At 37.9% G+C, this 23,430-nt stretch overlaps 3 protein-coding genes across 4 annotated transcripts; all 3 read left to right on the top strand.

Moving 5' to 3' along the window:
* Nucleotides 1-754: 754 nt before the first annotated feature.
* On the top strand, nucleotides 755-3,049 carry cbln20 (cerebellin 20). The gene is made up of 4 exons (XM_051863502.1): nucleotides 755-904; nucleotides 1,024-1,125; nucleotides 1,237-1,377; nucleotides 2,249-3,049. Exons 1-4 carry the CDS (start codon nucleotides 898-900, stop codon nucleotides 2,674-2,676), a joined length of 678 nt encoding a protein of 225 aa, XP_051719462.1. The 5' UTR covers nucleotides 755-897; the 3' UTR covers nucleotides 2,677-3,049.
* Nucleotides 3,050-10,943: 7,894 nt separating this feature from the next.
* Nucleotides 10,944-16,250, top strand: cbln18 (cerebellin 18). Of its 2 annotated transcripts, XM_051862556.1 has the most exons (6): nucleotides 11,475-11,621; nucleotides 11,742-11,874; nucleotides 13,827-13,950; nucleotides 14,074-14,253; nucleotides 14,351-14,482; nucleotides 15,765-16,250. In XM_051862556.1, exons 3-6 carry the CDS (start codon nucleotides 13,854-13,856, stop codon nucleotides 16,067-16,069), a joined length of 714 nt encoding a protein of 237 aa, XP_051718516.1. In that variant the 5' UTR covers nucleotides 11,475-11,621; nucleotides 11,742-11,874; nucleotides 13,827-13,853; the 3' UTR covers nucleotides 16,070-16,250. The 2 variants fall into 2 exon arrangements, with proteins under 2 accessions (XP_051718517.1, XP_051718516.1); XM_051862557.1 differs by lacking the exons at nucleotides 11,475-11,621; nucleotides 11,742-11,874 and adding an exon at nucleotides 10,944-11,076.
* A 5,281-nt stretch (nucleotides 16,251-21,531) lies between these two features.
* si:dkey-77f5.3 (uncharacterized protein LOC326903 homolog) lies at nucleotides 21,532-22,911 on the top strand. The gene is given in 2 exon segments (XM_051863207.1): nucleotides 21,532-22,139; nucleotides 22,141-22,911. Coding segments are annotated over 2 exon segments (1,020 nt in total). The 5' UTR covers nucleotides 21,532-21,711; the 3' UTR covers nucleotides 22,733-22,911.
* Nucleotides 22,912-23,430: the final 519 nt, after the last annotated feature.

Below are 23,430 nucleotides of genomic sequence, written 5' to 3'. Positions count from 1 at the left end.
AAGAGATCCCTTAGAGGTAAGAGGATTATTTCCAAAACTTGAGGGGCATTCAGGCCTCTGTTGTAGGATGAGGGAATATCTGAAATTGTTTAATTTTGGATCTAAACTCTCAATACTCATGTCTCAAATGTTTCTGGAACCTCCAGTTACAATCCATCTAAACGCTGTCTCAGCTAGGAGAAATGGAAGACAATTTCTGCTACGTTGTCTGCTGATTTGAAAGCCAAAATCTAGAAAGATTTTCATTAATTATTTTTCATATTTGAAAAGACTGTGTTTTCTACACATGTCCACAGGCTTGAGCTCAGCAATAGGTATTAGCAGATTTTGGCCTAAGCCAGTGGTTTTCAAACCATTCTTGAAACCTCCCAGATACATTTTTGTTATCTTCCTTATTTCAAAAAGGTGAATTGAGCTAATTAGTAGAGATCTCTATGGTCTGAGCTGGGTGTGTCCAATAAAGGAAACAAGCAGAAAGCCTGTTGCCTGTTAAATCTATTAGTTATGTGCTGTAATAAAATATAATTTGTCATTTACCTTAGATCTACCTTCGTCAAAATCCATTATTTGACACGGCGAGTGTTCATTTAGGCATTTTGCATACTGTTGTTGTTACAATTCAACATGCAGTGCGCTCTTTGATATACTCAGTTCAAAGATGAAACTTGTATAAGTGGTACCCTAGAGAAAACAGCCATGGGAATAACATGATGTGCTTTATCTGAAAAACAATACTTGTCCCATATTCAGCACTGTATTGCATGGAAAACACATACACACAAAAGGCCCTGCCCATTGCTATTGAAAGACTGGAGGTGTAGCCTTTATAACCAGAACTATTCAAGTTGATGTTAACACATCTTCCTGTAAGACCACAGTCAAGAGACATCAGCAGAAATGAAGGGTGAGACTGACTTTAAAATAAATTAAATTACATTTTAAATCCTTAACCTGTATATACATTTGCATATAATTATGTACAGGATTTCCTGGATGTATATAACTTTCTTTTACATGTTTTAGCCCTTGTAATCTTAAGCCTTTTGGGATGTGCACTTGCACAAGACAGACTTTTTTCATGGAATGGTCCGGGAGAACCCAGTGATGTTGACCCCAATGAGAATGGTGAAAAAAAAAAAAAAACATACAAATAAAAATGTCATATAAAAACCTTAAACAACAATTCAGGCATCGGGGTAATGAGCTATGATGATGCTTGTCTCTTTGCCTCTGAAGTGTGTCTGACTGATGTGGCGTCCTGTGGATGCTGCCTGATGCAGAAGCAGATGTGGAAGATGGAGACGTTTTTCAACATGAGCTTAAATGAGCTAGAAAGGGGACTGGGGAGAGCTCATGCAGTGTTAAACAATATCCGTGGTGAGACAGCCATTTGTAGTAATCTTGTTTGGCTATACTTAGCATTTAAACTTCAAATTAGCTTGAACTGTTGGATGCACTTCATTCAAACATCTTTAAACATTTTAACAAAATTTAAGTTTGAAAATCGCCTGCTAACATTTATTATTAGAAGGTTCAGAATTCTTAATGAAGCTGACAGCTATGGAATCATAATTTTACATACTAAATAGCAATTATTCTTATTTCTTCCATGTATTTGTATATTGAATTGTGATTGCTATTTTATTTGTTTTAACAATTTATTAAACACATTAATTGTCATGACAATAGCAAAATGGCTCTAATGTAGATTAAGGGTGTGTTCACACTTGTTGTTCGGTTCTCTTGGTTCGTTTGGTCCGGACCACAAAAGAAGATGATACATTTAGTCCTATTTCACTTAGCATTCACACTGTCATTTTTAACACCAAACCTAAATAATAAAAAACGGCTTTTATGTCATATTTTATTCTGTGCGCTGGGCTAAATATGCTTGTTGTATATGATGCTATTATAATAGAGCTGACAACTCGTGAAAAGCATATAAATTGTGTACAGGAGTCAAAACTGGTGCGCACCAGGGTTCAGATGGCAGCATTCATACTTATTCAAATGAACTGCACTAACAGAGCAATTGCACCAGAGTTCGTTTTAATCGAACCAAACCTGCCAAGTGTGAACACACCCTTAATTACCTCTAAACCAAAGCCTAAAACATGAACCTACCTAAAATTTCAACACTGTTCTACTCTCTTCTTAGCACTGTTATATCCTTCTGAAAGTGCCATAGTGACAATTTTTCTAAGTTAATAATGGCTGAGTCACTTTGCCTTTTCTTATGTTTGTACAGCCAGTCGGAGTGCCTTCTCTGTGGCTCTTACTGACACGCACCTATGTGTCGGCCCAAATCGAGAAGACTCTGTTGTGAAGTATGGCAGTGTATTTATTAACTTGGGAGATGGCTACAGCACTAACACTGGTGTCTTTGTAGCACCACGTTCTGGTGTCTACAGCCTGGCACTAACTGTTTATAGTGATGCTGGTGCTGCTGGAGCCGCATTAGCTGCTTGTGCTCGACTCCGGCTGAATGGGCGCACACTTGCATCACCGAGTGAGAAGAACAATCAAGACCAGGAGGACAGTGTTAGCGCTCTGCTAGCAGTGCAGCTGCATGCAGGGGACAGGGTGGATGTTGCTCTTCCAGCCGGTTGCGTTCTGTGTGATGACAACAACCACTACAACACTTTCACCGGGTTCCTGCTCTATGCAACTGATTAATATAGAGAGAACTAATGCTGTTTTCGAAATTACATACTGCACAGTTTATACTGAATATTACATTTTTTTTTTTTTTTTTTTTAAATGTATAAAATACAATACTAAGTGTGCAACATTTACTTAAAGTTGATCTTGTTGTATGCTACTTTGTGATTTCAATAGTGCAAGAATGTTATATTTCCTCTGCCCTCTTAACAAATGCTATGTTTCTCTCTCTGTAGCACCCTGTATGTTTACACATAATAAAACAAGACTTCTTTCAAACTACACTAAGATCTGAAAAACAAAATATGAGGATGGAGTAATATTCTCTTATTCCAAAAGCAACATTTATTGATTCATCTCACATTGAAACAGTTGAATTTGCCCGCTAAACGAGGAGCTTCTCTTGCTGTGAACTTTATATAGTCTGTCTAAACATTAGCAACTACTGGTATGCATCTTGAGACAAAACAATGGCACTGAAATATTTCAAGTTACTTTCAGTTAAGACAGCTCAAACATGCATTTTAGTCTGGGACTAGGCTTAAGCCTTGTCAGAGAAACCGAGCAAGTGTTTTTCTTTTGGTCACACTTTAGGTGTATTTAACTAACATCAAAAAATAAGTACAATGCAATTATTGTGTTCATATTGTATAGCAAAACACTTTTGCTGCTATTGAGGTGGATACGGGTAAGGTTAGGGACAGGTTTGGTAGTATGGGTAGGTTTAAGTGTGAGTTAAGTTGTAAGGGCAGGGTCAACAGTGCAATTATAAATGTAATTTCAGAAATTAGTTACAGCTGTAATTACATGCAGGTATTTTTTTAAAGTGATAAGTGATTTAAAATATAAGTACAATGTTAAAGCATGTATGTACACAATAAGTGCATTTTATGAAATTATTAATTTTAATATTAGTACATAGTAAAGACACTTACAGTTTTTCTCAATTGCTAAAACACTAAAACCCATTGGCTGAACAAAGTTCTCAGTTGTCTGACCTCATTTAACTAATTGTGCAGTCTGTTGTTAATACCTTGTTGTAAAACACAATTTGCAGATCTCACTTAGACTTTTCAGCAAAACTCTAAACACATTCTCATTCTCAAAACACATTCTGCACTCTAATGCACATGTCATCCATACTGGTAAACACAAGTGGCAACAATCAAATACAAATAGAGAACACATGTCATTGATTGAACACAACCACTCAAAATGCTGCTACAATGCTGTAGCCCAGGGGCCTCTGGTTATCTTAAGGTTATCTATTCTTTTGTGCAGTGGTGTTGGGGATATCTAGGAGGAAAAGTGATGGTGGTAATTCTATCATGTGTTGTGGCGAGAAGCCGGGGATTATTTCCTGAAGACTCTGGAGACTATGATGGCTTTACAGTTTTTTTCAACTGCTTACACACATTTTCAAAACTTTGCCTCTTTTTTTCCAAAACTTTACACCCAAATCCAAGAATTGCACACACAAAATGCAAAATGCCTCACATCTCTTGCAAAATGAAGCACTGTATTTAAAATATCACAAACACATCTCAACAGCAAACATTTGTCTTACATTGTAAACACCTTTGCCATAATATTCTATTTTTGGATATATCATATACACACAGTTATCCAAAACCTAAAGCTCTTCTTTCATGAGCTCCTATGTACATTTCTGTATACAAGAATGAAAGTAATTGGCAGATAGATGTTGAAAAATTCATGTAAACATGAAAGCACATGTTTGAAAAAGGAAATCAAGATACTTCCTGTTAGATTTTTGTGTGTTACATAGAGAATTGTGTGTTCTGTTTTGCAAAAAGTGTTTTATGAAATTGAAAACTGAGTCGAAGGCATAGAATTAGTTTATGGTTTTGCAGATTTGGTGTGTGGTTCTGGTGTTTGAGTGTCAGGTTTCAGAAATTGTGTGACAAGTAAGGATTTTGTGTGTAAGCAATACCCCCACTAAGAGTTACCCGTGCACAGTACAGTTGTTTTAATTGCTTACACACTAAAAGTGGTACTTTAGGCCCACTCAGTGAAACCATTCACTGTATGTAAACTTGAGACCAAGTCTGCAAAACAGCAGTCTGCTTTACACTCAGTTTGCAATTGTAAAACAAACTTTTTGCAAAACTCTAAACACTTCTCTATATTAGACACATAACTCAAAATTAACAGCTCTTGCATTTCATTTGGGAAACACTGGGATTTAAACGCCACAGTCATTTCCCCATTACCTACCCAACGATCATGTGTGAAAACACTTACACATAAATTGTTCACTTAGAAATCAAAACTCAATGTTTTGAGAAAGAAATCGTTTATTTTTTTTACCCCCTTGCATTTCTGTTTATAGTGTAAATATACTGTACCTAATTTGATCACTTAGAAATCAAAACTCTGTGTTTTTCTGTAAATATATACTGAATATGCATGCAAGACAAGTCACCTCTATTTCTATAGTACTTTATACAATACAGATTATTTCAAAGCAGCTTCACAATAGTAATAAATTCATATTTGGTTGTAAAGCAGCTCTAGCAAGACAATAGTGTCATTATTCCATCAGTTCAGTGTTGATTCAGTTCCGTTAAATAACTGTAAAATTCATCAATTGTGTAACAATTGTGCATACATACTGTATATACAGTGTATTTGTGCACATACATTTACGCGTGACAAACTCCTGTACACTCCACTGCACACTGAACAAGCAAAAGGCACAAGATTGTAGGATTTTTGCTGGCAGTCTGAACATCCCGGTCACCAAACTATATAAATAAAGGTGACTTGTCTTGTGATTTGGAAATTTCTGATTTGGTTAGCTGATGCTGTCACTCATTTTGCCTTGAAAAGTGGTTAATAACCTTTACAGTGCCCCAAACACCTCTGATACTTCAGAAAAGGCCAATGTTGGAGCCATTTACATTTCTATTTTCATTTCCATTTCATATTTGGACTTAATGGACTGATTTAGTTATCTGAATATAATTAAGTTTAAATTTGATAATTATTATTTGCATATTACAGTTTTTTTCAAATTGCTGACACAGATTTTGAAACTATGGCTCCATTTCTCAAAACTCTACACACAAAACCCCAAAACATGCAAAAGGTCACACATATCTCTCAAAAGCGAACACTTCATTCAAAACTATTTTAACTAATCTAAAAATGGTATTTTTGTGTAGCAACTCTACACACAAACATCAAATGATTATCCACATACATGCCAAACTACACATATATGTGGAAAAATGTGGAAAAAAAACATTACTATCTTGGGTCTTTTGCTTGTTCAAAGTGCAGTGGAGTGTACAGGAGTTTGTCATTGTGCTCCCTGTTAGTTTTGAGTGATGTGTCTAATGTAAAGAACTATGTTTATGTTTAATTGCAAACTGAGTGTAAAGCAGATGATGTGCTTGTAGTATGGCAGATCTGGTCTAAAGATTAGGTAAATGAGTGAATGGTTTCACTGAGTAGGCCTCAAGTACCACTTTTTGTGTGTAAGCAATGTGAAAAAACTATAAATGGCAGTGTTTTCCGAATGAAACACAAGAGCTGTTAGTTTTGAGTGATGTGTCTAATGTAGAGAACTGTGCAAAAAGTTGAATTCTATCTGCGAAGCTATGTGAAACCGAACAGTGCAGAATACATTGTATGGCATTACCATCAGGGAGTCAGCACATATGGAGCACTTAACCAAAGTATTAAGGGCTAACCTAAAAAGGGGCATACCACAAGTAATGGGCCTGGCAGTGATTTCCTCCACCAAATTCTGCTACCAATGATTGCTGGAGAATAGAAGGGTGTCCAGGGTTCGCTGGACACAGGGAATTCACATGGGGAAAAAAAGCTCACATTATTGCCTCAGGGAGGACAAAGGAATGGGGTGTGCTTGCAATCCCAAAGGGCAAGGCACGTCGTGGACTTGATATGCCAAGAAATGGTATCCACAATCCAGTGGGCAATCCTCTGTTTGGAGACAACCTCCCTATTCTGCTGTCTGCCGAAACAGACAAAGAGCAACTCCTGAGCATCTAAACGCTCTGTCAGGTCCAAATGAATGCACTTGGCTTGCACTGGAAACAGCAAGGATAAGGCTGGGTCTGCCTCGACATGAGGGAGCACTTGCAAGTTCACCACTTGATCCTTAAAATGAGTAGTAGGAACTTTGGGCACATAGCAAGGCTGGGGTTTCAGGACAACATGAGTGTATGCCGGGCCAGACTCAAGGCACGCTTTGCTACCAGAGAGCAGAGAGGTGAGCGTGGTCAGGAGGGCCTTCTTCAAAGAGAGGCCACTTAGCTTTACTGATTCCAAGGGCTCAAACGTAGCTCTCTGCAGGGCCAGGAGCAATAAGTAGAGGTCTCAAGAGGGAGGAAGACTACCAACTACTGAAAAGATGCCACTTCAAGCATACGGCCATCTCGTAGGGGGGGAGTGCTGAAGTCTACTTAGCCTACTTAGGCCTACTTAGGCCTACTTATCCCACCCAGGGGCCAGACATGGAGCTTTCAGAGCTCTGGGTGCGGGTGCCAGATTGTGCCCTGCCCCTGAGAGAGGAAGTCCTTCCTCAGAAGAATTCGCCAGGGAGGGGTGAGTAAGTCTAGATGGGCCAATAAGGCTCAACCGCCAAGATTTGCTCCCCATTCAACCTGATCGTGCACATCACCTGTGCAGTCAGGGTCACTGAGAGGAATGCATATTTGTATCTGTCAGGGTGTACTCACTCTAGGCATGGCTGAACCAAGTCCGAGCGCAATTGTCCACACAGTGCACAATTTATGATTCAGGCAGCGTTACAGGTTTCAGGCAGCATTACAGGTCAGAAGTCAGATTGGGATCGGAACAATCTAAATATTTAAACCAGTTCCATCTGGTAGATCGTATTCATCACGCTGTCGTGTCGATGAGGCCCTCAGTGCTTGCCGCCATGGCTTTGTGCATAGTAGCAGAAGGACCAGGACAGAGAGCAACTGACGTGACTTTCTGCTTAATCCACTTTTGCTAGTTTAAGGATGGGAAAAATGGCCTAAAAGGGTTGTCCCTATTCTCTTAATGAGTCATGGGTGTGTTTTGGGCATAATGTGCAATAAACCAATCAGAGTCTCATCTCCCATTCCCTTTTAAAAACCGGCTGCACTCGCGCCGTGGCGGATTCGCTATTTACATGGCGGAATTTGCAAGTGGAAAAACTGAACGCTTCTTTAGTGAGAAAACGGATCTGCTCGTGTACGAGGTTTAAAGTGCGCGAGCAGACCATCTACGGGAAAAGCTGGATTCCACCAAAGCATTTTTATCTTTATGCACACAATAATAATCTTTTACATTGTAATGCTTTTATTTTTAATATTTGGCATGTTTGTGTGCTGCTGCGCGTCCCTGTGTGTGTAATAATCAGAGTTTACACGCGTTGTGCACCCGCATATAGGCGCATATTACTAATGTGCTCCTTAAATAACAAAACAAATGTTGCGGCATTGACTTTAGACCAGGTTTTTGTTTGTCAGTGGCGTAGTCTATTTCAGTTGCCTCAAAATAGTAATGCGCCAACAATACCCCTGAACACACCTTGTTTTCAGACCAGCATGGGCGAACAAATGGGCTCAAATGCATTTGCTATGGAAATGATAAATGATGTGATAAAAAAATGACGTGAAAATGATAACTGCGTCGGGCTGAAACTAGCAAAAAACACTTGCGTCGCACCTGGCGCCACATTGCGCCAGGTGTATGATAGGGCCCAGTGAGTGCATGTACCATCCACAAAAGCTGCCTCAGCATGGGAATGGCCCGATCAACTAATGCAGCGATTGTGGCCATCTGATGAAGACAGTTGACGACCGCATATCCAGAAATACACGGTGTAAAGGCATCTTTAAAAATATGTTTTCTCTTTTAGAGGAAATGTTCTCTTTTATGGAGAGATTCTCTTGCTAGAGAATATTCTCTTTTGGAAATTTCTCTTTGTAGTTCGTTGTAGAAGCTCCCAGGGGAACTCTCTTGCACTTAACTGTGCGTGTGGGAGAGAACCGCTGAAATGCGCCATACATGAATCCAACAAAGCTTCTAGGCTTTATCTTCTCGGCTCTGAAGAACAAATCTGAATGAGTAGAGCAAGCCGACTCCTTTTATATCCGTATGTCTGGGGGAGCATGCAATTCTCACTCTCCAGTTCTTATTGGCCTTTTTTGAAGTATTAGAGGTATTTGGGGCTCCCAAGTGCGAACCCTACACAGTATTTTTTTTTTTTTTTTTACCCAACCGTTGGGTTACACACACTGGGTCACTGTGTTGGGTTATTTTCCAAAAATGCTGGATCATTTTTAACATTGTTGGATTATTTTTAGTAATAACTAAGCTGTTGGGTTAAAAACAGTTGCCGCAGCGACGGTTCAAATTTTAACGGTCCAGTGACAAGCAACAGAAAGAAGCTGCTGCAGCCTGATGTGAAAGGTAATATAACTCTTATAACATTAAATATTGTGTACTGAAACGTTGAATATATTCTAAAACTGAATTTATATTTTTAAAAATGAAGTAATTCCTTTTAGTCAGTTTTAATGTTCTCAAAGCTGAAACAGTGCTCCAGACTGGTACTTTTTTATTATAAAAGTGTGACTAAAATTTGTTAAAAGTCTCAGACATCAGTCACATGACACCACAAAAGCACTGTGAAATCCAGTGAGAAGCTTTTGAATTGAGTTGTAAAATGAAAGAGCGCAGATATTCCCAACAGCATTGACCCGGAAAACAGAAGAAACATTGTGCTACCAATGAAGCATTAGCTCACGATTAGTTAACAACAGTTATAATGTTTTTCAATCCACAAATTACCTAGATTTACTGTTTATTAGATTTACTGTAGTAACACAAACTACAACTATAGTATTTTGGCAGAAATGTGGTATACTCATAATGAATGTTATATGAATATAATCATGCATGTAACTGTATTAAATGTATTGCAGGAGTAGCTGAAGCAATAATTTTTCTTATGAAGCTATGGCAATTTTTGCGTTTATTTAAAATGTGTTATACTAAATGTGTTATATTTATGTTTTAGACAAATGGATTAATTTGTGAAGCAAACACTACAACAATTGAACCTCTGCCATTTAATTGAAACATTTCAAGGTGGGTAAGCTATTGAAATAAGTGTATTTTTGTTTGTTTTTTGTTTTTTTAAGTTTTTTTTTTTTGTTGTTTGTTTGTTTCAGCTGTCTTACCTCGTTTTAATACAGTATGTTATAATTTCAATAGAGTCTGAGTTGCCTGATGACTGACAATGATTGAGTGGCAAAAGAACGTAAGAAGCCTTCACAGCCAAGTCGAGGAATTCATGAGACGTACAATACACCAACAAACTGCAGTGCATGGATTTGATCCTCTGGAACAAAAACTATTGAAGAAATCAATAGAGAACATTCCAAATTTCACGACATTCCTGGAATGATGAGTTTAATGATGCTCAGTTTAAGGAATGGTTGTCTTATATTGGAAAAATGGCTGTGTCTAAGTGCAAATGAAATTAGGTCCACACACACAGACATTTGGTATAGATTAAAACTTTTTTTTTTTTTCTTTAACCTCGTCTTTCAAAGATGATTATGGAGAAATTGCCTTTAAAACCCTTCCTGCAATTGTGCCATCATCGTCATGTCTCACAAATGGAAAAATGCCGTGTCCAACATATGCTGAAATGAAGTGCAGCTTAAATGATATTCAGCCTGTAAGTAAAAGCAACACTACAAAATTAGCTTTGATAAAGTACACTGCCTTTGTACATATGGATCCATTTCTCATTTCCTTCAGTGATTCTGCTTGTTGAAGGTTTAGTTCACCCAAAAATGAAAATTCTGTCATTAATTACTCACCCTCACTGTTCCAAACCCGTAAGACATTTCTCTACTCCTGTCTTACCCATAAGACAACTCCCTAAACTTGTTTAGGTTTGGCCAAAAGAGTGATTTATTTGTCAAATATGTTTAGGCCACTAAGCATATCACTCCCGTAAGACAGCAATAACAATGGATGCTGTTTATTCTTGCCTTTTTGAGTTTCTCTTCAAAATTCAACTCCAATACTAACCTCACTATCATGGCCCTGCACATGATTGAGACTGATACCATTTTTTTTTTTTTTCAATCAAAACTGATCAGACAAAATGTGGACACTTCATCTTTACTGTATATGCTTTAGACATGTAAAACATCCACATTTGCACATCATTGCCTGTATTTATTGCATTAGTTGTAAAACTACAATGTAGGAAACTTATCCAAGATGGCAGCCATGGGAGCGGAGCAAGGCCGGTGGAATGAAGCCTACCTTGAGACACCTATGTGACACACCTGTCTGAAGTCCCACGGAGGAGCTCCAGAAGAATAGAAGAAAGAGTGAAGACAGTGGAAGGTGAGAGAGGACCAGTCATGGGACATTTTTTTTAAGTTTGTGTGCATGGCAGTTCGCCAGAGAGGTGGCTGCAGCTTCCATTTTGATTTCTTTTGTCTGTCACATGGAAGAATCACTTTTAGCCTTTTATCTCTTCAGGATATGTTTTTCTTTGTGGCAGACACACAAACATGAGATCCATTTTACACAACTTCAGTGGCCCTCCCATGGTTTAAAGAAGTGATTATTTGCAAATATATCACTTTAATCTTACACAACAATCGCAGGAAAATTGTGCTCAAGCTTTGGGACAACATTCAAATACAGGCACATATAAGACAACACTGGAAACAATGATCTTAGATCCACATCTTTCTCTAGTCTACACCCTTTTCTGAGAATCAGGGAACAAAATCCTCCACCCATCTCTAGATTGGGACTTCAGATTTTGCCACATTCTTCATCTATTGCAATAGTAGACAAATGACTGGTGAACAATCACACAGCAACTGGAATGATATCATTATCTGTAGTCCATGAGGAGTTGAAAGAGACAAAGTATCCTGGTAAGAAATATTATTATGGGTATCAGTAACAAAATAACCTTTTCTTCTATTCATGCAAGTGGAACAAGTGAAAGACGTTGTGGTGTCCCAAATTCTTTCTTTACTTTTTGGTCTTATCAGATGCTTCAGAGGCTGGGCAACTCTGTGACCAACTCCACCCACTGCATAAAGCTGCAATTTATCCATTTATCTCTTATAAACTGCTCTGTAACTGACTCAATTCTTCTGCACCTGATCTATTGTCTTCATCGCAGTGAGTATTAAGATAAATTATATTTTAAAAGATGTTAAAAGTGGGCAGAATACTCATTTGTATGTACATTTATTTTTTACTTACAACTCTACAGTATAAATAAATCTGATTAAATGTAAAATCAACAGAATATACAACAATTACATGCTGTAAAAAGCTAACAAGAACAGCATTGAGACAGTTACAGGCTCACTTGTTTCTAGTTAGACACATTAGTAACTAATTACTACTGTTAGACACACTATTAATAATTTTATATTAATAATTCACAAAAGTCTGGTTTATGTTTGGGTGTATTTAGCCTGCTTTTTGTTGTCATGGTTATCCTTAGCTGGCATTGTAGTTTTTTAAAGATGTATTTTAGCTTCTTTGAGTTTCTGTTGTTGTTACACCATGAAATTAAATCAAGAGTCCATTGATTTCTCAAAGCAATCAGACATCTTCATGTTACTTAATTTCTTCAATATTCTCCTACACTGTCTTATGTGTATACTGTATATAAGGGCTCACATATTTATTAAGTAATTAAAATCTATAAAACTGAAAATAATATAAGAGTGCATTTAATGAAAATACTTCTATTTTTAATTTTTAATTCAATACAAATTATTCTGTCAGCATGAGAATTTATAAAAAAATTTAATTGAAAAATTCTCCATTTCCCCTGTTTGCTTTAATGGCAGCAGCACCTGTATAGGCTCCAGCTTGTAATGACTCTCCCAGCCACTAGCTGGCTTTGACACTACTGCCTTGTAATGTCTCTCCTGGCCACTAGGTGGCCCAGCTGCTGTAGAATTCGTTTTGTTGCTGCTCATTAGTTTATTAGCTCTACCTGTGTTTTGGCCCATAAGCATACCTCTTTCATTAAGTTGTGTTAAAGGATTAGTTCACTTTCAAATGAAAATTACCCCAAGCTTTACTCACCCTCAAGCCATCCTAGGTGTATATGACTTTCTTCTTTCTAATGAACACAATCAGAGTTATATTAATAAATATCCCCACGCATTCAAGCTTTTTAATGGCAGTAAACGGGGCCAACGAGTATGAAGCTGAAGAAAATGCATCCATACTCCACACGGCTCCGAGGGGTTAATAAAGGCCTTCTGAAGTGAAGCAATGTGTTTGTGTAAGAAAAATATCCTTATTTAAAACTTTATAAAGTAAAATATCTAGCTTTTACTGGACCGCCTTCTTACACAACATATTCAACTTACATTTTTCTTTAGTTGAATATGGAAGGCACAGGACGTAAGCATTTTGAACTGTGAGAGGCGTTACACTTTCTTGGTAAGCTGAATACGGAAGGCGGCAGAATTTTTTTTTTTTTTTTACAAAAAACCATCACTACGTTAATAAAAGGCCTTTATTAACCCCCTGGAGTCGTATATTATTTTTATGATGGATGGATGCATTTTTTTTTTTTTTGGCCTTTAAAATCTCGCCCCCCATTCACAACCATTATAAAGCTTGGAAGAGCCAGGATGTTTATTAATATATCTCCGATTGTGTTAGTCTGAAAGAAGATAGCCATATACACCTAGGATGGCTTGAAGGTGAGTAAATCATGGAATAATTTTTATTTTTTGGTGAACTATCCTTTAAAGGGATTTTGCTTTTGTACAACACTGACAGCAAATCAATGATGTCAAGGCTATAAAGTTATTGTTCAACACGTGATCTAAGTTGACTGTAAGCTCTAGAGCCGGAAGACAAAGAACAGGGCTGGCTGGAGCATAATTTATTCTTCATTTTTAAGTTTCTTTTAACTTTCTTTTAAGTTTTATGTTTTAAATTATACATGTTTCATTTACATTTCAAAGGTTTAAATTATTCAAATAATTATTTATTTAATTACTTATTTAAGTAACATCATATTTTCTGACTTTTCTGCCCTACTGTGTGTGTGCGTGTTGTTGTTTTTAAAGAATATGTAAAATATTTGTATTTTAAAGGACAGCTGGATTCTACTGATTCTGAGGATGAAGACACTAGCTGGTCCGTGTATTTTGATGATTCTCTGTCTCTGCTCGAGTGCAGAGGCTGCCACTACCATTGATCTCCTGCGTGAAACTGCTGGTGAATAATTTGATCATTATGTTTTTCAGGTTCATATAAATACAGGTTTTGCAGGTCTTTGCCTCAATTCTTCTTAACTTTGTTACTTTTTTCTCTTACATTCCCCCAAAATTATGCTCTCAGTGAGTTGGACAGGGACCCTGCCCTGTGGTGGATGGGACTGTGAATGTGCATTCAGGAGCCAGCAGGGTTGTTGTTGTGTTGCGAAGCCACTGTTTGAGCTGGAGGAAGCCACCTTCATACGTTTAGTTGGCTTATGGGAAGGATTGTCTCGCCTGAACAGCCAAATAGAGGAAGTTACAGGTAGTCATCACAATTGTCATCTCACATTTACTTATCTAAGATAAAACATTATGCAAATTTTTGCAGAATTTTCTTTGCTTTCTGTCCCTTCCTCAAGCTGGATGCAAGATAGCCTTCACTGCTGCAATGCTACCAATGAGTGGATGTCTTGGGCCTTTCACCAGCAACATGTCTATCTCTTACCAGTCTGTCTCACTCAATCAAGGGAATGGGTACAATGCTGCGTTGGGTAAACAGTAAATACACCATACAACAATAAAACTTCACATTTTAGGGCTGTGTCAAAAACCTAATGTCAAAAAATGATCGGAGGAGTCACAGACAGTTCTGAAAGTTTATTAATTAAATCTATTTAAAGAATGCAGACCAACAAGTCAGAAGCCAATGGTGCAGTCTCTGAACCAGAGAAGTGAGATTGAAGACCAGGTGGTGAGCTCAAAATCAGTAGTCAGTCCATGGGAAAAGTTAGCCAATGCAAAAGGGAAAAGCAAGTGCAGAATACATCAGGCAGGCATATTGCCACCTTGGAATTATATGGTTCTATCTTCTGAGCAGTTTTGAGATATTGAGCTTCAAAGATTTTGCGTTCCATATAGCAAAAATTATTTGGGGAACAAGCCTCTTTCATAAATGAAAATGACAGAGACCCTAAATGTTTTCTAAATGTACAATATCAAAATCCTCTCAAATTTGTAAATGGGGATTTTTGGAATGGCTCAAATGCAGATAGAACCTTCTAATTCTAAAAAATCACCTTCCGCTTGGAATTATAAGGTTCTGTCTTGCAAAACATTAATTTGAAGCTATAATTTTCAAGAAAACACAAACAGTTTACTTATAATTTGTTTTAAAACATAAAATTAGTGTTGTAACAATGTATGAGAAAGTTAAATTAAATGATTTCTATTACATTTATTTCATATTTTTGGACGAATAATTATTTTCTTGTTCAAGTTCAAGGCATTGCTAAATATTTTGTCCAGTGCAGATGTTATTTTTAGGTAGGAATATGGTGGTGGGTAATTAAACACAAAATTGCAGGAACCATTATTTTAAGTTTCTTTTGGTTTAGACAGGAAGCAGTTACTGTAATACTGGGACTTTATTCCACAGAATGTGTGACAGCCAAAGTGGCTTTTTCTCTAGAGATCATAATGGATTGAAAAGTTAGCCAGAAAGTTAAAAGGTCTTAAGTTTGAAATAGTTTTAAGTTTTAGATAGATAGATAGATAGATAGATAGATAGATAGATAGATGTACGCAACTTAAAAGATGCGAATAACTCAATTTTGCCAAAAATGTCAGATAGAACCTTATAATTCCAAGGTGACGATATGTCCTTAACCAGGCAAGTAGTCAGAATCCAGAGAAAGGTGAAATGCTACAGGTACAGGGTAACTGGACAGAGAGCCAAGACACGACACAATACCACTTGAAACAGATTCTCACAATAAGTATTACCTGAGTAAGCCAACCATACAAAGACCTCAACCTCAACCTGATTCTTCACAGGTACATTCACGGCCCCCCACGCTGGTCTCTACTTCTTCTCCTTCTCGGCTTATTCCAAAGTTGGCGATGCAGGTGAGCGGCTCTACCAAAAGGTGCAGTTGATGAAGAACGGTCAGCTGATTGCCTCATCCTGGGAAGATAACCGTGAGGATTCAGAGGATAGTAGCACTCAGACTGTTCTTCTCCAGCTTAGACGTGGCTGTCAGGTCTATACTGAGTTGCTTTCAGGCAGACAGCTTTGTGGAGACACCCAGGGCCACAACACTTTCAGTGGATACCTGATATATCCATTCTCTGAGCAATGAGAAAAAACCTGTAAACACACACAAACACAACAATCTTCATTGTAATGCCTGCCATCAGAGATTTAAAAAGATGTTAATCTGGTGAATCTGGAATTCTTCATGTAAAATGTACAAAATTAACATGTACCCTACCATTGGAAGACAGTATATGGCTTAATGAATAAAGGTTATTTTAATAGTTTTCTGTGGCACTTATACCTTCCATTTTGTTGAGCTTTTTTATAATATATTCTAGCTTTTTATATTGATTTGCTTTAATGCTCAAACAAGCATCAGCTGCATTAACCATATAGAGAGCACATATTTTCTCTGTTATGTAAAGTATTCAATTTATTTTAGAATGTAATAAAATAATTAATAATAATGTTCTTTTTTACTGGTTATTATTAGTGTGGATAGTGGAAAAGTAATAGGAAACTCCAAGGAGACAGAGGCGGACTAGGAAATGACCCAGGTCAGATGCAAATGAGCACATCATATATTAGGGGCTATGCACTACACCAGGGCTCAGCAACCTACAGCACACATGCCAACCGTGTCGCGCAAAGAGGTAATTTCTGGCACGCGAGCAAAAGCAAGAGATGTGTATGTATTTCATTCAGATAAAGTACCTTGCACCTGCATTCAGATCTACATTTTGAGGTAGTAATTTCTCATAGTAACACCGCTTGTTAGGTGTTATAAATACTATTAAAGTGTGAGAATTAAACTGCACAAGTCAATGAAAGCACGCACCTCTGACAAACCATTAGTGTGACCTCTAATAGAGTCTGGCTGCAGACTTGCACTCAGGGCCGCTGCTGGCCAAAGGGGTGCCCTAAGCAGAACTGTATTGTTGTGTCCCCCAACCCCCTCCACAAACTCATTACCATTTTTGTTGTTGTTGTTGTTGTTTTTGTGGTTATAGAAATAGACGTGAACAACAGTCTTTAAAATGACTTAAAATACATAAGCTATATAGTAACAATGAGGCAGTAATAAATGTTTCAATGAAAGTAACAAAAGCAAGTTATTTTATGTTTTTTAAAAATTTTTTAATGATCACCTGCTTTTTCCTGTCATGGCTAACATTAGAATATAACACAGAAATCGAAAATTAATAGTTAGTTATATATCTTCAATCTCCCCTCGAAGATCCGACAGTCCTCAGAGAAGCTGTCAATCACAACTGTCAATCATAACGACACGCCCCATTTCTATAGCATCAAATTGCTAGCTAAAATCAAACATCACAAAAACGAACAATTTAACATATATCAGCATGATAACAACTACCTTAAATGACCAAAACCATCTTTCGGAAAATTTTATTGGAAGTGTAAACTAAAATAGGTTAAGGTCTTTAGTTTTATATAAAAATAAAACTAGTTATAATTAATTATAAATATTTGGATCAGTTAACATTTGGATTCAATTAACCTGTTTGGCCAATGAACACTCAGTGTTAATTGTTTATTAATTTTAAGAAATGTTCATTTCCAGGTTATGGGAAATAACATTCTTATTGTACTACTCAGAGCATGTAGTCAAGATCTGCATGATTAGGGACTCCAGTATATGAGCATGAAACACGGACAGCTTTTTGTGTGACATAACCAAAACTTTATTAACTAGACTAAACACTTAAACTACTCTAACATTCACACACATACATGCATACAGTTTACCAAGGGAAAGAGAGAGCTGAAGCAGAATACAGGAAAGCAAAAAGTTACAGCATTGTTTGAAATTCAGCAGATCAACAGCCTTGAGCAAACCATCAGTTTAGTTCTAACATGCCCTTCTTTAAAAGGGCTAAGGATACTTAATGTATCAAATAATGAGACTAAGTTTGATACTTGCATGTCTCGCCAATTTGAATTAAACTTGTCCTGATGCAATTTGTTGAGGCTCCAGTTGATTTTTGCTGATGTTGTCTTGATGAGAGAAAACCAGTTGGATTCAGAGGACCTTTGGTGAATGGAAAGTCTAGGCCGGAGCCTGGCACAAGCTTGGAGTTCCTTAGAAGCTTCTAGCACAGCATCATCTTCACATCAGCGTTTTTCAGTAAAAGAGCACTGTGATCTTGTGATCAGTGATTTTAAAGTGTGAAGATGCCCCACCCTCTTCAGGTGACTGAGCCAAAAAGAAGTTGTTCCCTCAGAGGGAACTTTATGAGTCTTGGTTCTGTAGCAAGATATTAGCATAATACATTGGATTGGATGCATGACAGTTTGTTACTGTGTCGTTTGTTGGGTCGAATGTCAGCAGTGTGAACAGTTTTCCAACAAACTCTGACGTAATCTGACCTGGCCACTAACCGTTGCCATGGCGAGGCAAGTACCCTGCAAAAACAGCTGTTTGATCGCGCCCGCGCCTCACGCACACACAACAAATCACTTTAAACGTGACATCGCAACTTGTTCATTATAAAAAATAAAATACAGTTAAAAAAAAAAAAACAAACATATAAAAGGTACAATAGTCCGTAGTGCAATCCGTGCCAATAGCACTGCTCCAATACTTTAATACAATGAAAATATATATGATACTACATTATTAATATAATAAACTTGCCTGACAATATCGTTAACATGGTTACACGTATGTAGTTGTGGAATTTTCCCAGTCAGACTCGACTCTCTGTGACTCGTTTGTCGGTGTTTGTTGGGGCAGTGTGAACATGACAGTTTTTTCACATAGAATTCTAAATCCAACGGCCAACTTGTTCGTTGGTGTTTGTTGGCATTTGTCGGTGCGGTATGAATTGGCCTATAGAGTTAGCAACATGTAACATAAATTCATGAGTTCATGAGATGGGAAAATTGGATACATGTTTATACATTTCTCAAGTGGTTATATATAGAATATATAGGATTAAAAGGGTTGATTTGTCCTTCTCAGAAAGAAATGAGTCAGAGTCTCAAGCCTCTGCAAATTCTTTCTGATCATAAAAAGGTTCTTATCAGTGTTCCTGTGTCCTGTAACAGGACACCTAGTTCTGCATGTGTGTTAGCTAAGTTTGGGATGCTAGTTGCAGTTTTAGGGGGATGGGTTCACAGAACTTTGAGAGTGACTTTCTGTATTATTCATTAAATATAATGAATAATTGTGTGTCTGATTGGCCCAGACGCTACACATTGGTCTAGTAACCAATGTTTCACTAAACAAATGAAATGGTTTTGGTAGTGGTGTTGAGACAACTCTAACTAGGATGGCAGGCAATGTTATTTATATGTTATAGTTTTCTACAGTATGCTTATGCAGTGGAAACCTAAAACATCTGGAGTGTACCAATATTATATTACTGGAGTCTGATCGTGTCAGATAACGTAATCTATCTTTAGTGCTGTTGACAAGAGCAATTGCATAGCTAACAGAATGGGAAGGAAATATAAAGCAACCATGCTGGTAAACAGCCTGGCACCTCACTGGTGTGAAACCAAGGCATTCAGCTGTAGTTGTCTAAGCTCATTCAAAACAAGACATATACATTATTCATTATTACATTACTCTCTTACATAATTATTATTCTTTTCTGGAGCAACTCACATTGAATTCAAAGTATACATTTTATCAGTTAATCCCTAACCCAATGTGTAAAAAAAGAAAAAAAAGTATTGAAAAAAAAAGTCAACTTTTTTAGTAATGCCGCAGTTGTGCTCCAGTGTCCCTCTCATTAATGTTACATGTACTGATCATGAGTGATGTTTTAGATTTATTAAGTTTTGATAATTCAATTCAAAGCCATGAAGTTAGAAAAAATTTGCAAGTCCCATCTGAATTTAATTTATAAATAATATAAGGTCTTTCTCCATTCTCCATCTTTATTGATTAATGAATGCCCAACCACAGGATTATTGTGTGTTTTGAACACAGATATGTCTGCTGGTGTTTTTAAGCACAGATATTTTTGTCCTTAATCAATGGCTATAGTTTATGCTACACTTTGTAGTTTTTATCTATATGTAAAACCATTTAAATTTTTTGAAGAAGGGCATCAACATAATCTTTTAAGTATAAAGCAAGCTTATATGGAGGAAACTCCTCCTTAGTGGTTCTTTACAGTCCACACACACCATTAGACAGGCGCGCCGTTGGCACGGGGGACAAGGGGGTCAGGACCCCCGCAGTTTTGAAAAGACAGAAATCGACCCCCGCACTTTTGATAAGGGCTGCTTCAGTCAGCCAAAACAGCTACAAACTCTATATCATCTTTTAGCTTAGGATATTTTCTTTCAAACGAGACCATTTTCACATTTTTGTGAGCTTCCGTTCTTAAATAATCGACTGTTTTGTCGCGGATGTGCAGAACAGGAAATGCTCTCTCGAACCTAGAAACACGCGATCTCCAAACCATCAATCAAAGAGTGCTGACGTTTTCTGAGGACTTGTCGATGGTATATAAATCATGCCCGGAACTCAGCGTTTGCGGGAACATGTCAATCAAGCCATTCAGAAACCGAGAAATTTGACACTTCAAGGTCAGGAGGCTGATCTCTTAGAGTTCCGGTTAACGTGCACGAGCTGCTTTGACTGAAGTTTTCGCGAGTTTTCGTGTGGATTTATAATTTATGGACTGTTTTGATTTTGATTATTACATCTAGAAAGGGAAAAGCATCGATGGCGTTGATAAAAGATATCTTTGAAATCGAAACTAAGCGATGATTGCCTCGGCCAGCGGCACAGTGAGGAGGACGCGAGAGGAGAGGACTCTGCGTTTGGTATGTATATATACTGTATTACTGCATTTACAATGCTTGTACTAAATTTTGATAAACTTTTATTTTGAAATGTGAAAGCACAGGAACTGATAAACTATTATTTGACAAAAAAGTCAAAACTACATTTAGGATATGGCAAGGCTGCTTGCACACCAGTCTGCAAGTATGCAGACTTGAATAAAATAGTCATTTCAATAAATCTACATTTTGATATATGTGAAATGGATATTATTACAGTATTATTGCAGTGCAAAAACTGTGTGTATAAACAGTAGTTTCTTTGTTTCAGTTGCTGAGGAAGATTAGTGAGCAGCAGCAGCAGCTGGCATCACATCTCCAGGAGGCAGCTGGGTGATGCTGGGGTGATGCTCAACACAGGTGACAAAAATGATGCACATATAAGAAATTATACAAATCTGGAGGATGTAGATCCTGTTCTAGATTGTAATAGTCTTGTCCTGAAAAAAATAAAACTGATCAAAATCACAAAACGCCTCTTTTTTTTGTTGTTGTTTGTTTGTTTGTTTATTATAGCACAGACAACATATACTATAATATACAGTGGGTACGGAAAGTATTCAGACCCCCTTAAATGTTTCACTCTTTGTTATATTGCAGCCATTTGCTAAAATCATTTAAGTTCTTTTTTTTTTCCTCATTAATGTACACACAGCACCCCATATTGACAGAAAAACACAGAATTGTTGACATTTTTGCAGATTTATTAAAAAAGAAAAACTGAAAAATCACATGGTCCTACGTATTCAGACCCTTTGCTGTGACACTCATATATTTAACTCAGGTGCTGTCCATTTCTTCTGATCATCCTTGAGATGGTTCTACACCTTCATTTGAGTCCAGCTGTGTTTGATTATACTGATTGGACTTGATTAGGAAAGCCACACACCTGTCTATATAAGACCTTACAGCTCACAGTGCATGTCAGAGCAAATGAGAATCATGAGGTCAAAGGAACTGCCTGAAGAGCTCAGAGACAGAATTGTGGCAAGGCACAGATCTGGCCAAGGTTACAAAAAAATTTCTGCTGCACTTAAGGTTCCTAAGAGCACAGTGGCCTCCATAATCCTTAAATGGAAGACGTTTGGGACGACCAGAACCCTTCCTAGAGCTGGCCGTCCGGCCAAACTGAGCTATCGGGGGAGAAGAGCCTTGGTGAGAGAGGTAAAGAAGAACCCAAAGATCACTGTGGCTGAGCTCCAGAGATGCAGTCGGGAGATGGGAGAAAGTTGTAGAAAGTCAACCATCACTGCAGCCCTCCACCAGTCGGGGCTTTATGGCAGAGTAGCCCGACGGAAGCCTCTCCTCAGTGCAAGACACATGAAAGCCCGCATGGTGTTTGCTAAAAATGGTGAGAAATAAGATTCTCTGGTCTGATGAGACCAAGATAGAACTTTTTGGCCTTAATTCTAAGCGGTATGTGTGGAGAAAACCAGGCACTGCTCATCACCTGTCCAATACAGTCCCAACAGTGAAGCATGGTGGTGGCAGCATCATGCTGTGGGGGTGTTTTTCAGCTGCAGGGACAGGACGACTGGTTGCAATCGAGGGAAAGATGAATGCGGCCAAGTACAGGGATATCCTGGACGAAAACCTTCTCCAGAGTGCTCAGGACCTCAGACTGGGCCGAAGGTTTACCTTCCAACAAGACAATGACCCTAAGCACACAGCTAAAATAACGAAGGAGTGGCTTCACAACAACTCCGTGACTGTTCTTGAATGGCCCAGCCAGAGCCCTGACTTAAACCCAATTGAGCATCTCTGCAGAGACCTAAAAATGGCTGTCCACCAACGTTTACCATCCAACCTGACAGAACTGGAGAGGATCTGCAAGGAGGAATGGCAGAGGATCCCCAAATCCAGGTGTGAAAAACTTGTTGCATCTTTCCCAAAAAGACTCATGGCTGTATTAGATCAAAAGGGTGCTTCTACTAAATACTGAGCAAAGGGTCTGAATACTTAGGACCATGTGATATTTCAGTTTTTCTTTTTTAATAAATCTGCAAAAATGTCAACAATTCTGTGTTTTTCTGTCAATATGGGGTGCTGTGTGTACATTAATGAGGAAAAAAAAAAGAACTTAAATGATTTTAGCAAATGGCTGCAATATAACAAAGAGTGAAAAATTTAAGGGGGTCTGAATACTTTCCATACCCACTGTATATCACTTTCAGCAGTGTGGTCCGATATCTGGAAATCTGATCTTACTGTCTGGGCTCACTTTGAAAATGTCTCCTGCGCCCCTGCCATTAGAGCAGTCAGACATCAACAACTTATTTCATTTTATAGCAAGGTTTATTGATAAGGGAAGAAGGAGGCAGGAAAAGGGCAAATGATCACCGTAACTCTAGTCCAAAAATAAACAAACATCAAAACAAAAGTAAAGCAGCAGACCCTCAGCAGACATAAACATAATAAAACAACAACATAAATAGTCCATGCCTGGTCTTTCTCTCATCCTTCACTGTTGTCACTCCTTTTATCCTTCCAGAGCTCCTCCATGTGACTTGAAAGCAGTGTGGCTCATTAGCACTCATGCCACTGGCCTCGCTCCATTCCCACGGCTCTCGGCCACGCCCTGCTTGACACACATTTCAGATAAAACATTTGATGCGTCAATTAACATCTATGATTTATGAT

The sequence above is a fragment of the Ctenopharyngodon idella genome, chromosome 15, assembly GCF_019924925.1.
Source record: "Ctenopharyngodon idella isolate HZGC_01 chromosome 15, HZGC01, whole genome shotgun sequence".
NCBI classification, from domain to species: Eukaryota; Metazoa; Chordata; class Actinopteri; order Cypriniformes; family Xenocyprididae; genus Ctenopharyngodon; species Ctenopharyngodon idella.
This window is presented reverse-complemented; position numbering and strand designations above follow the sequence as displayed.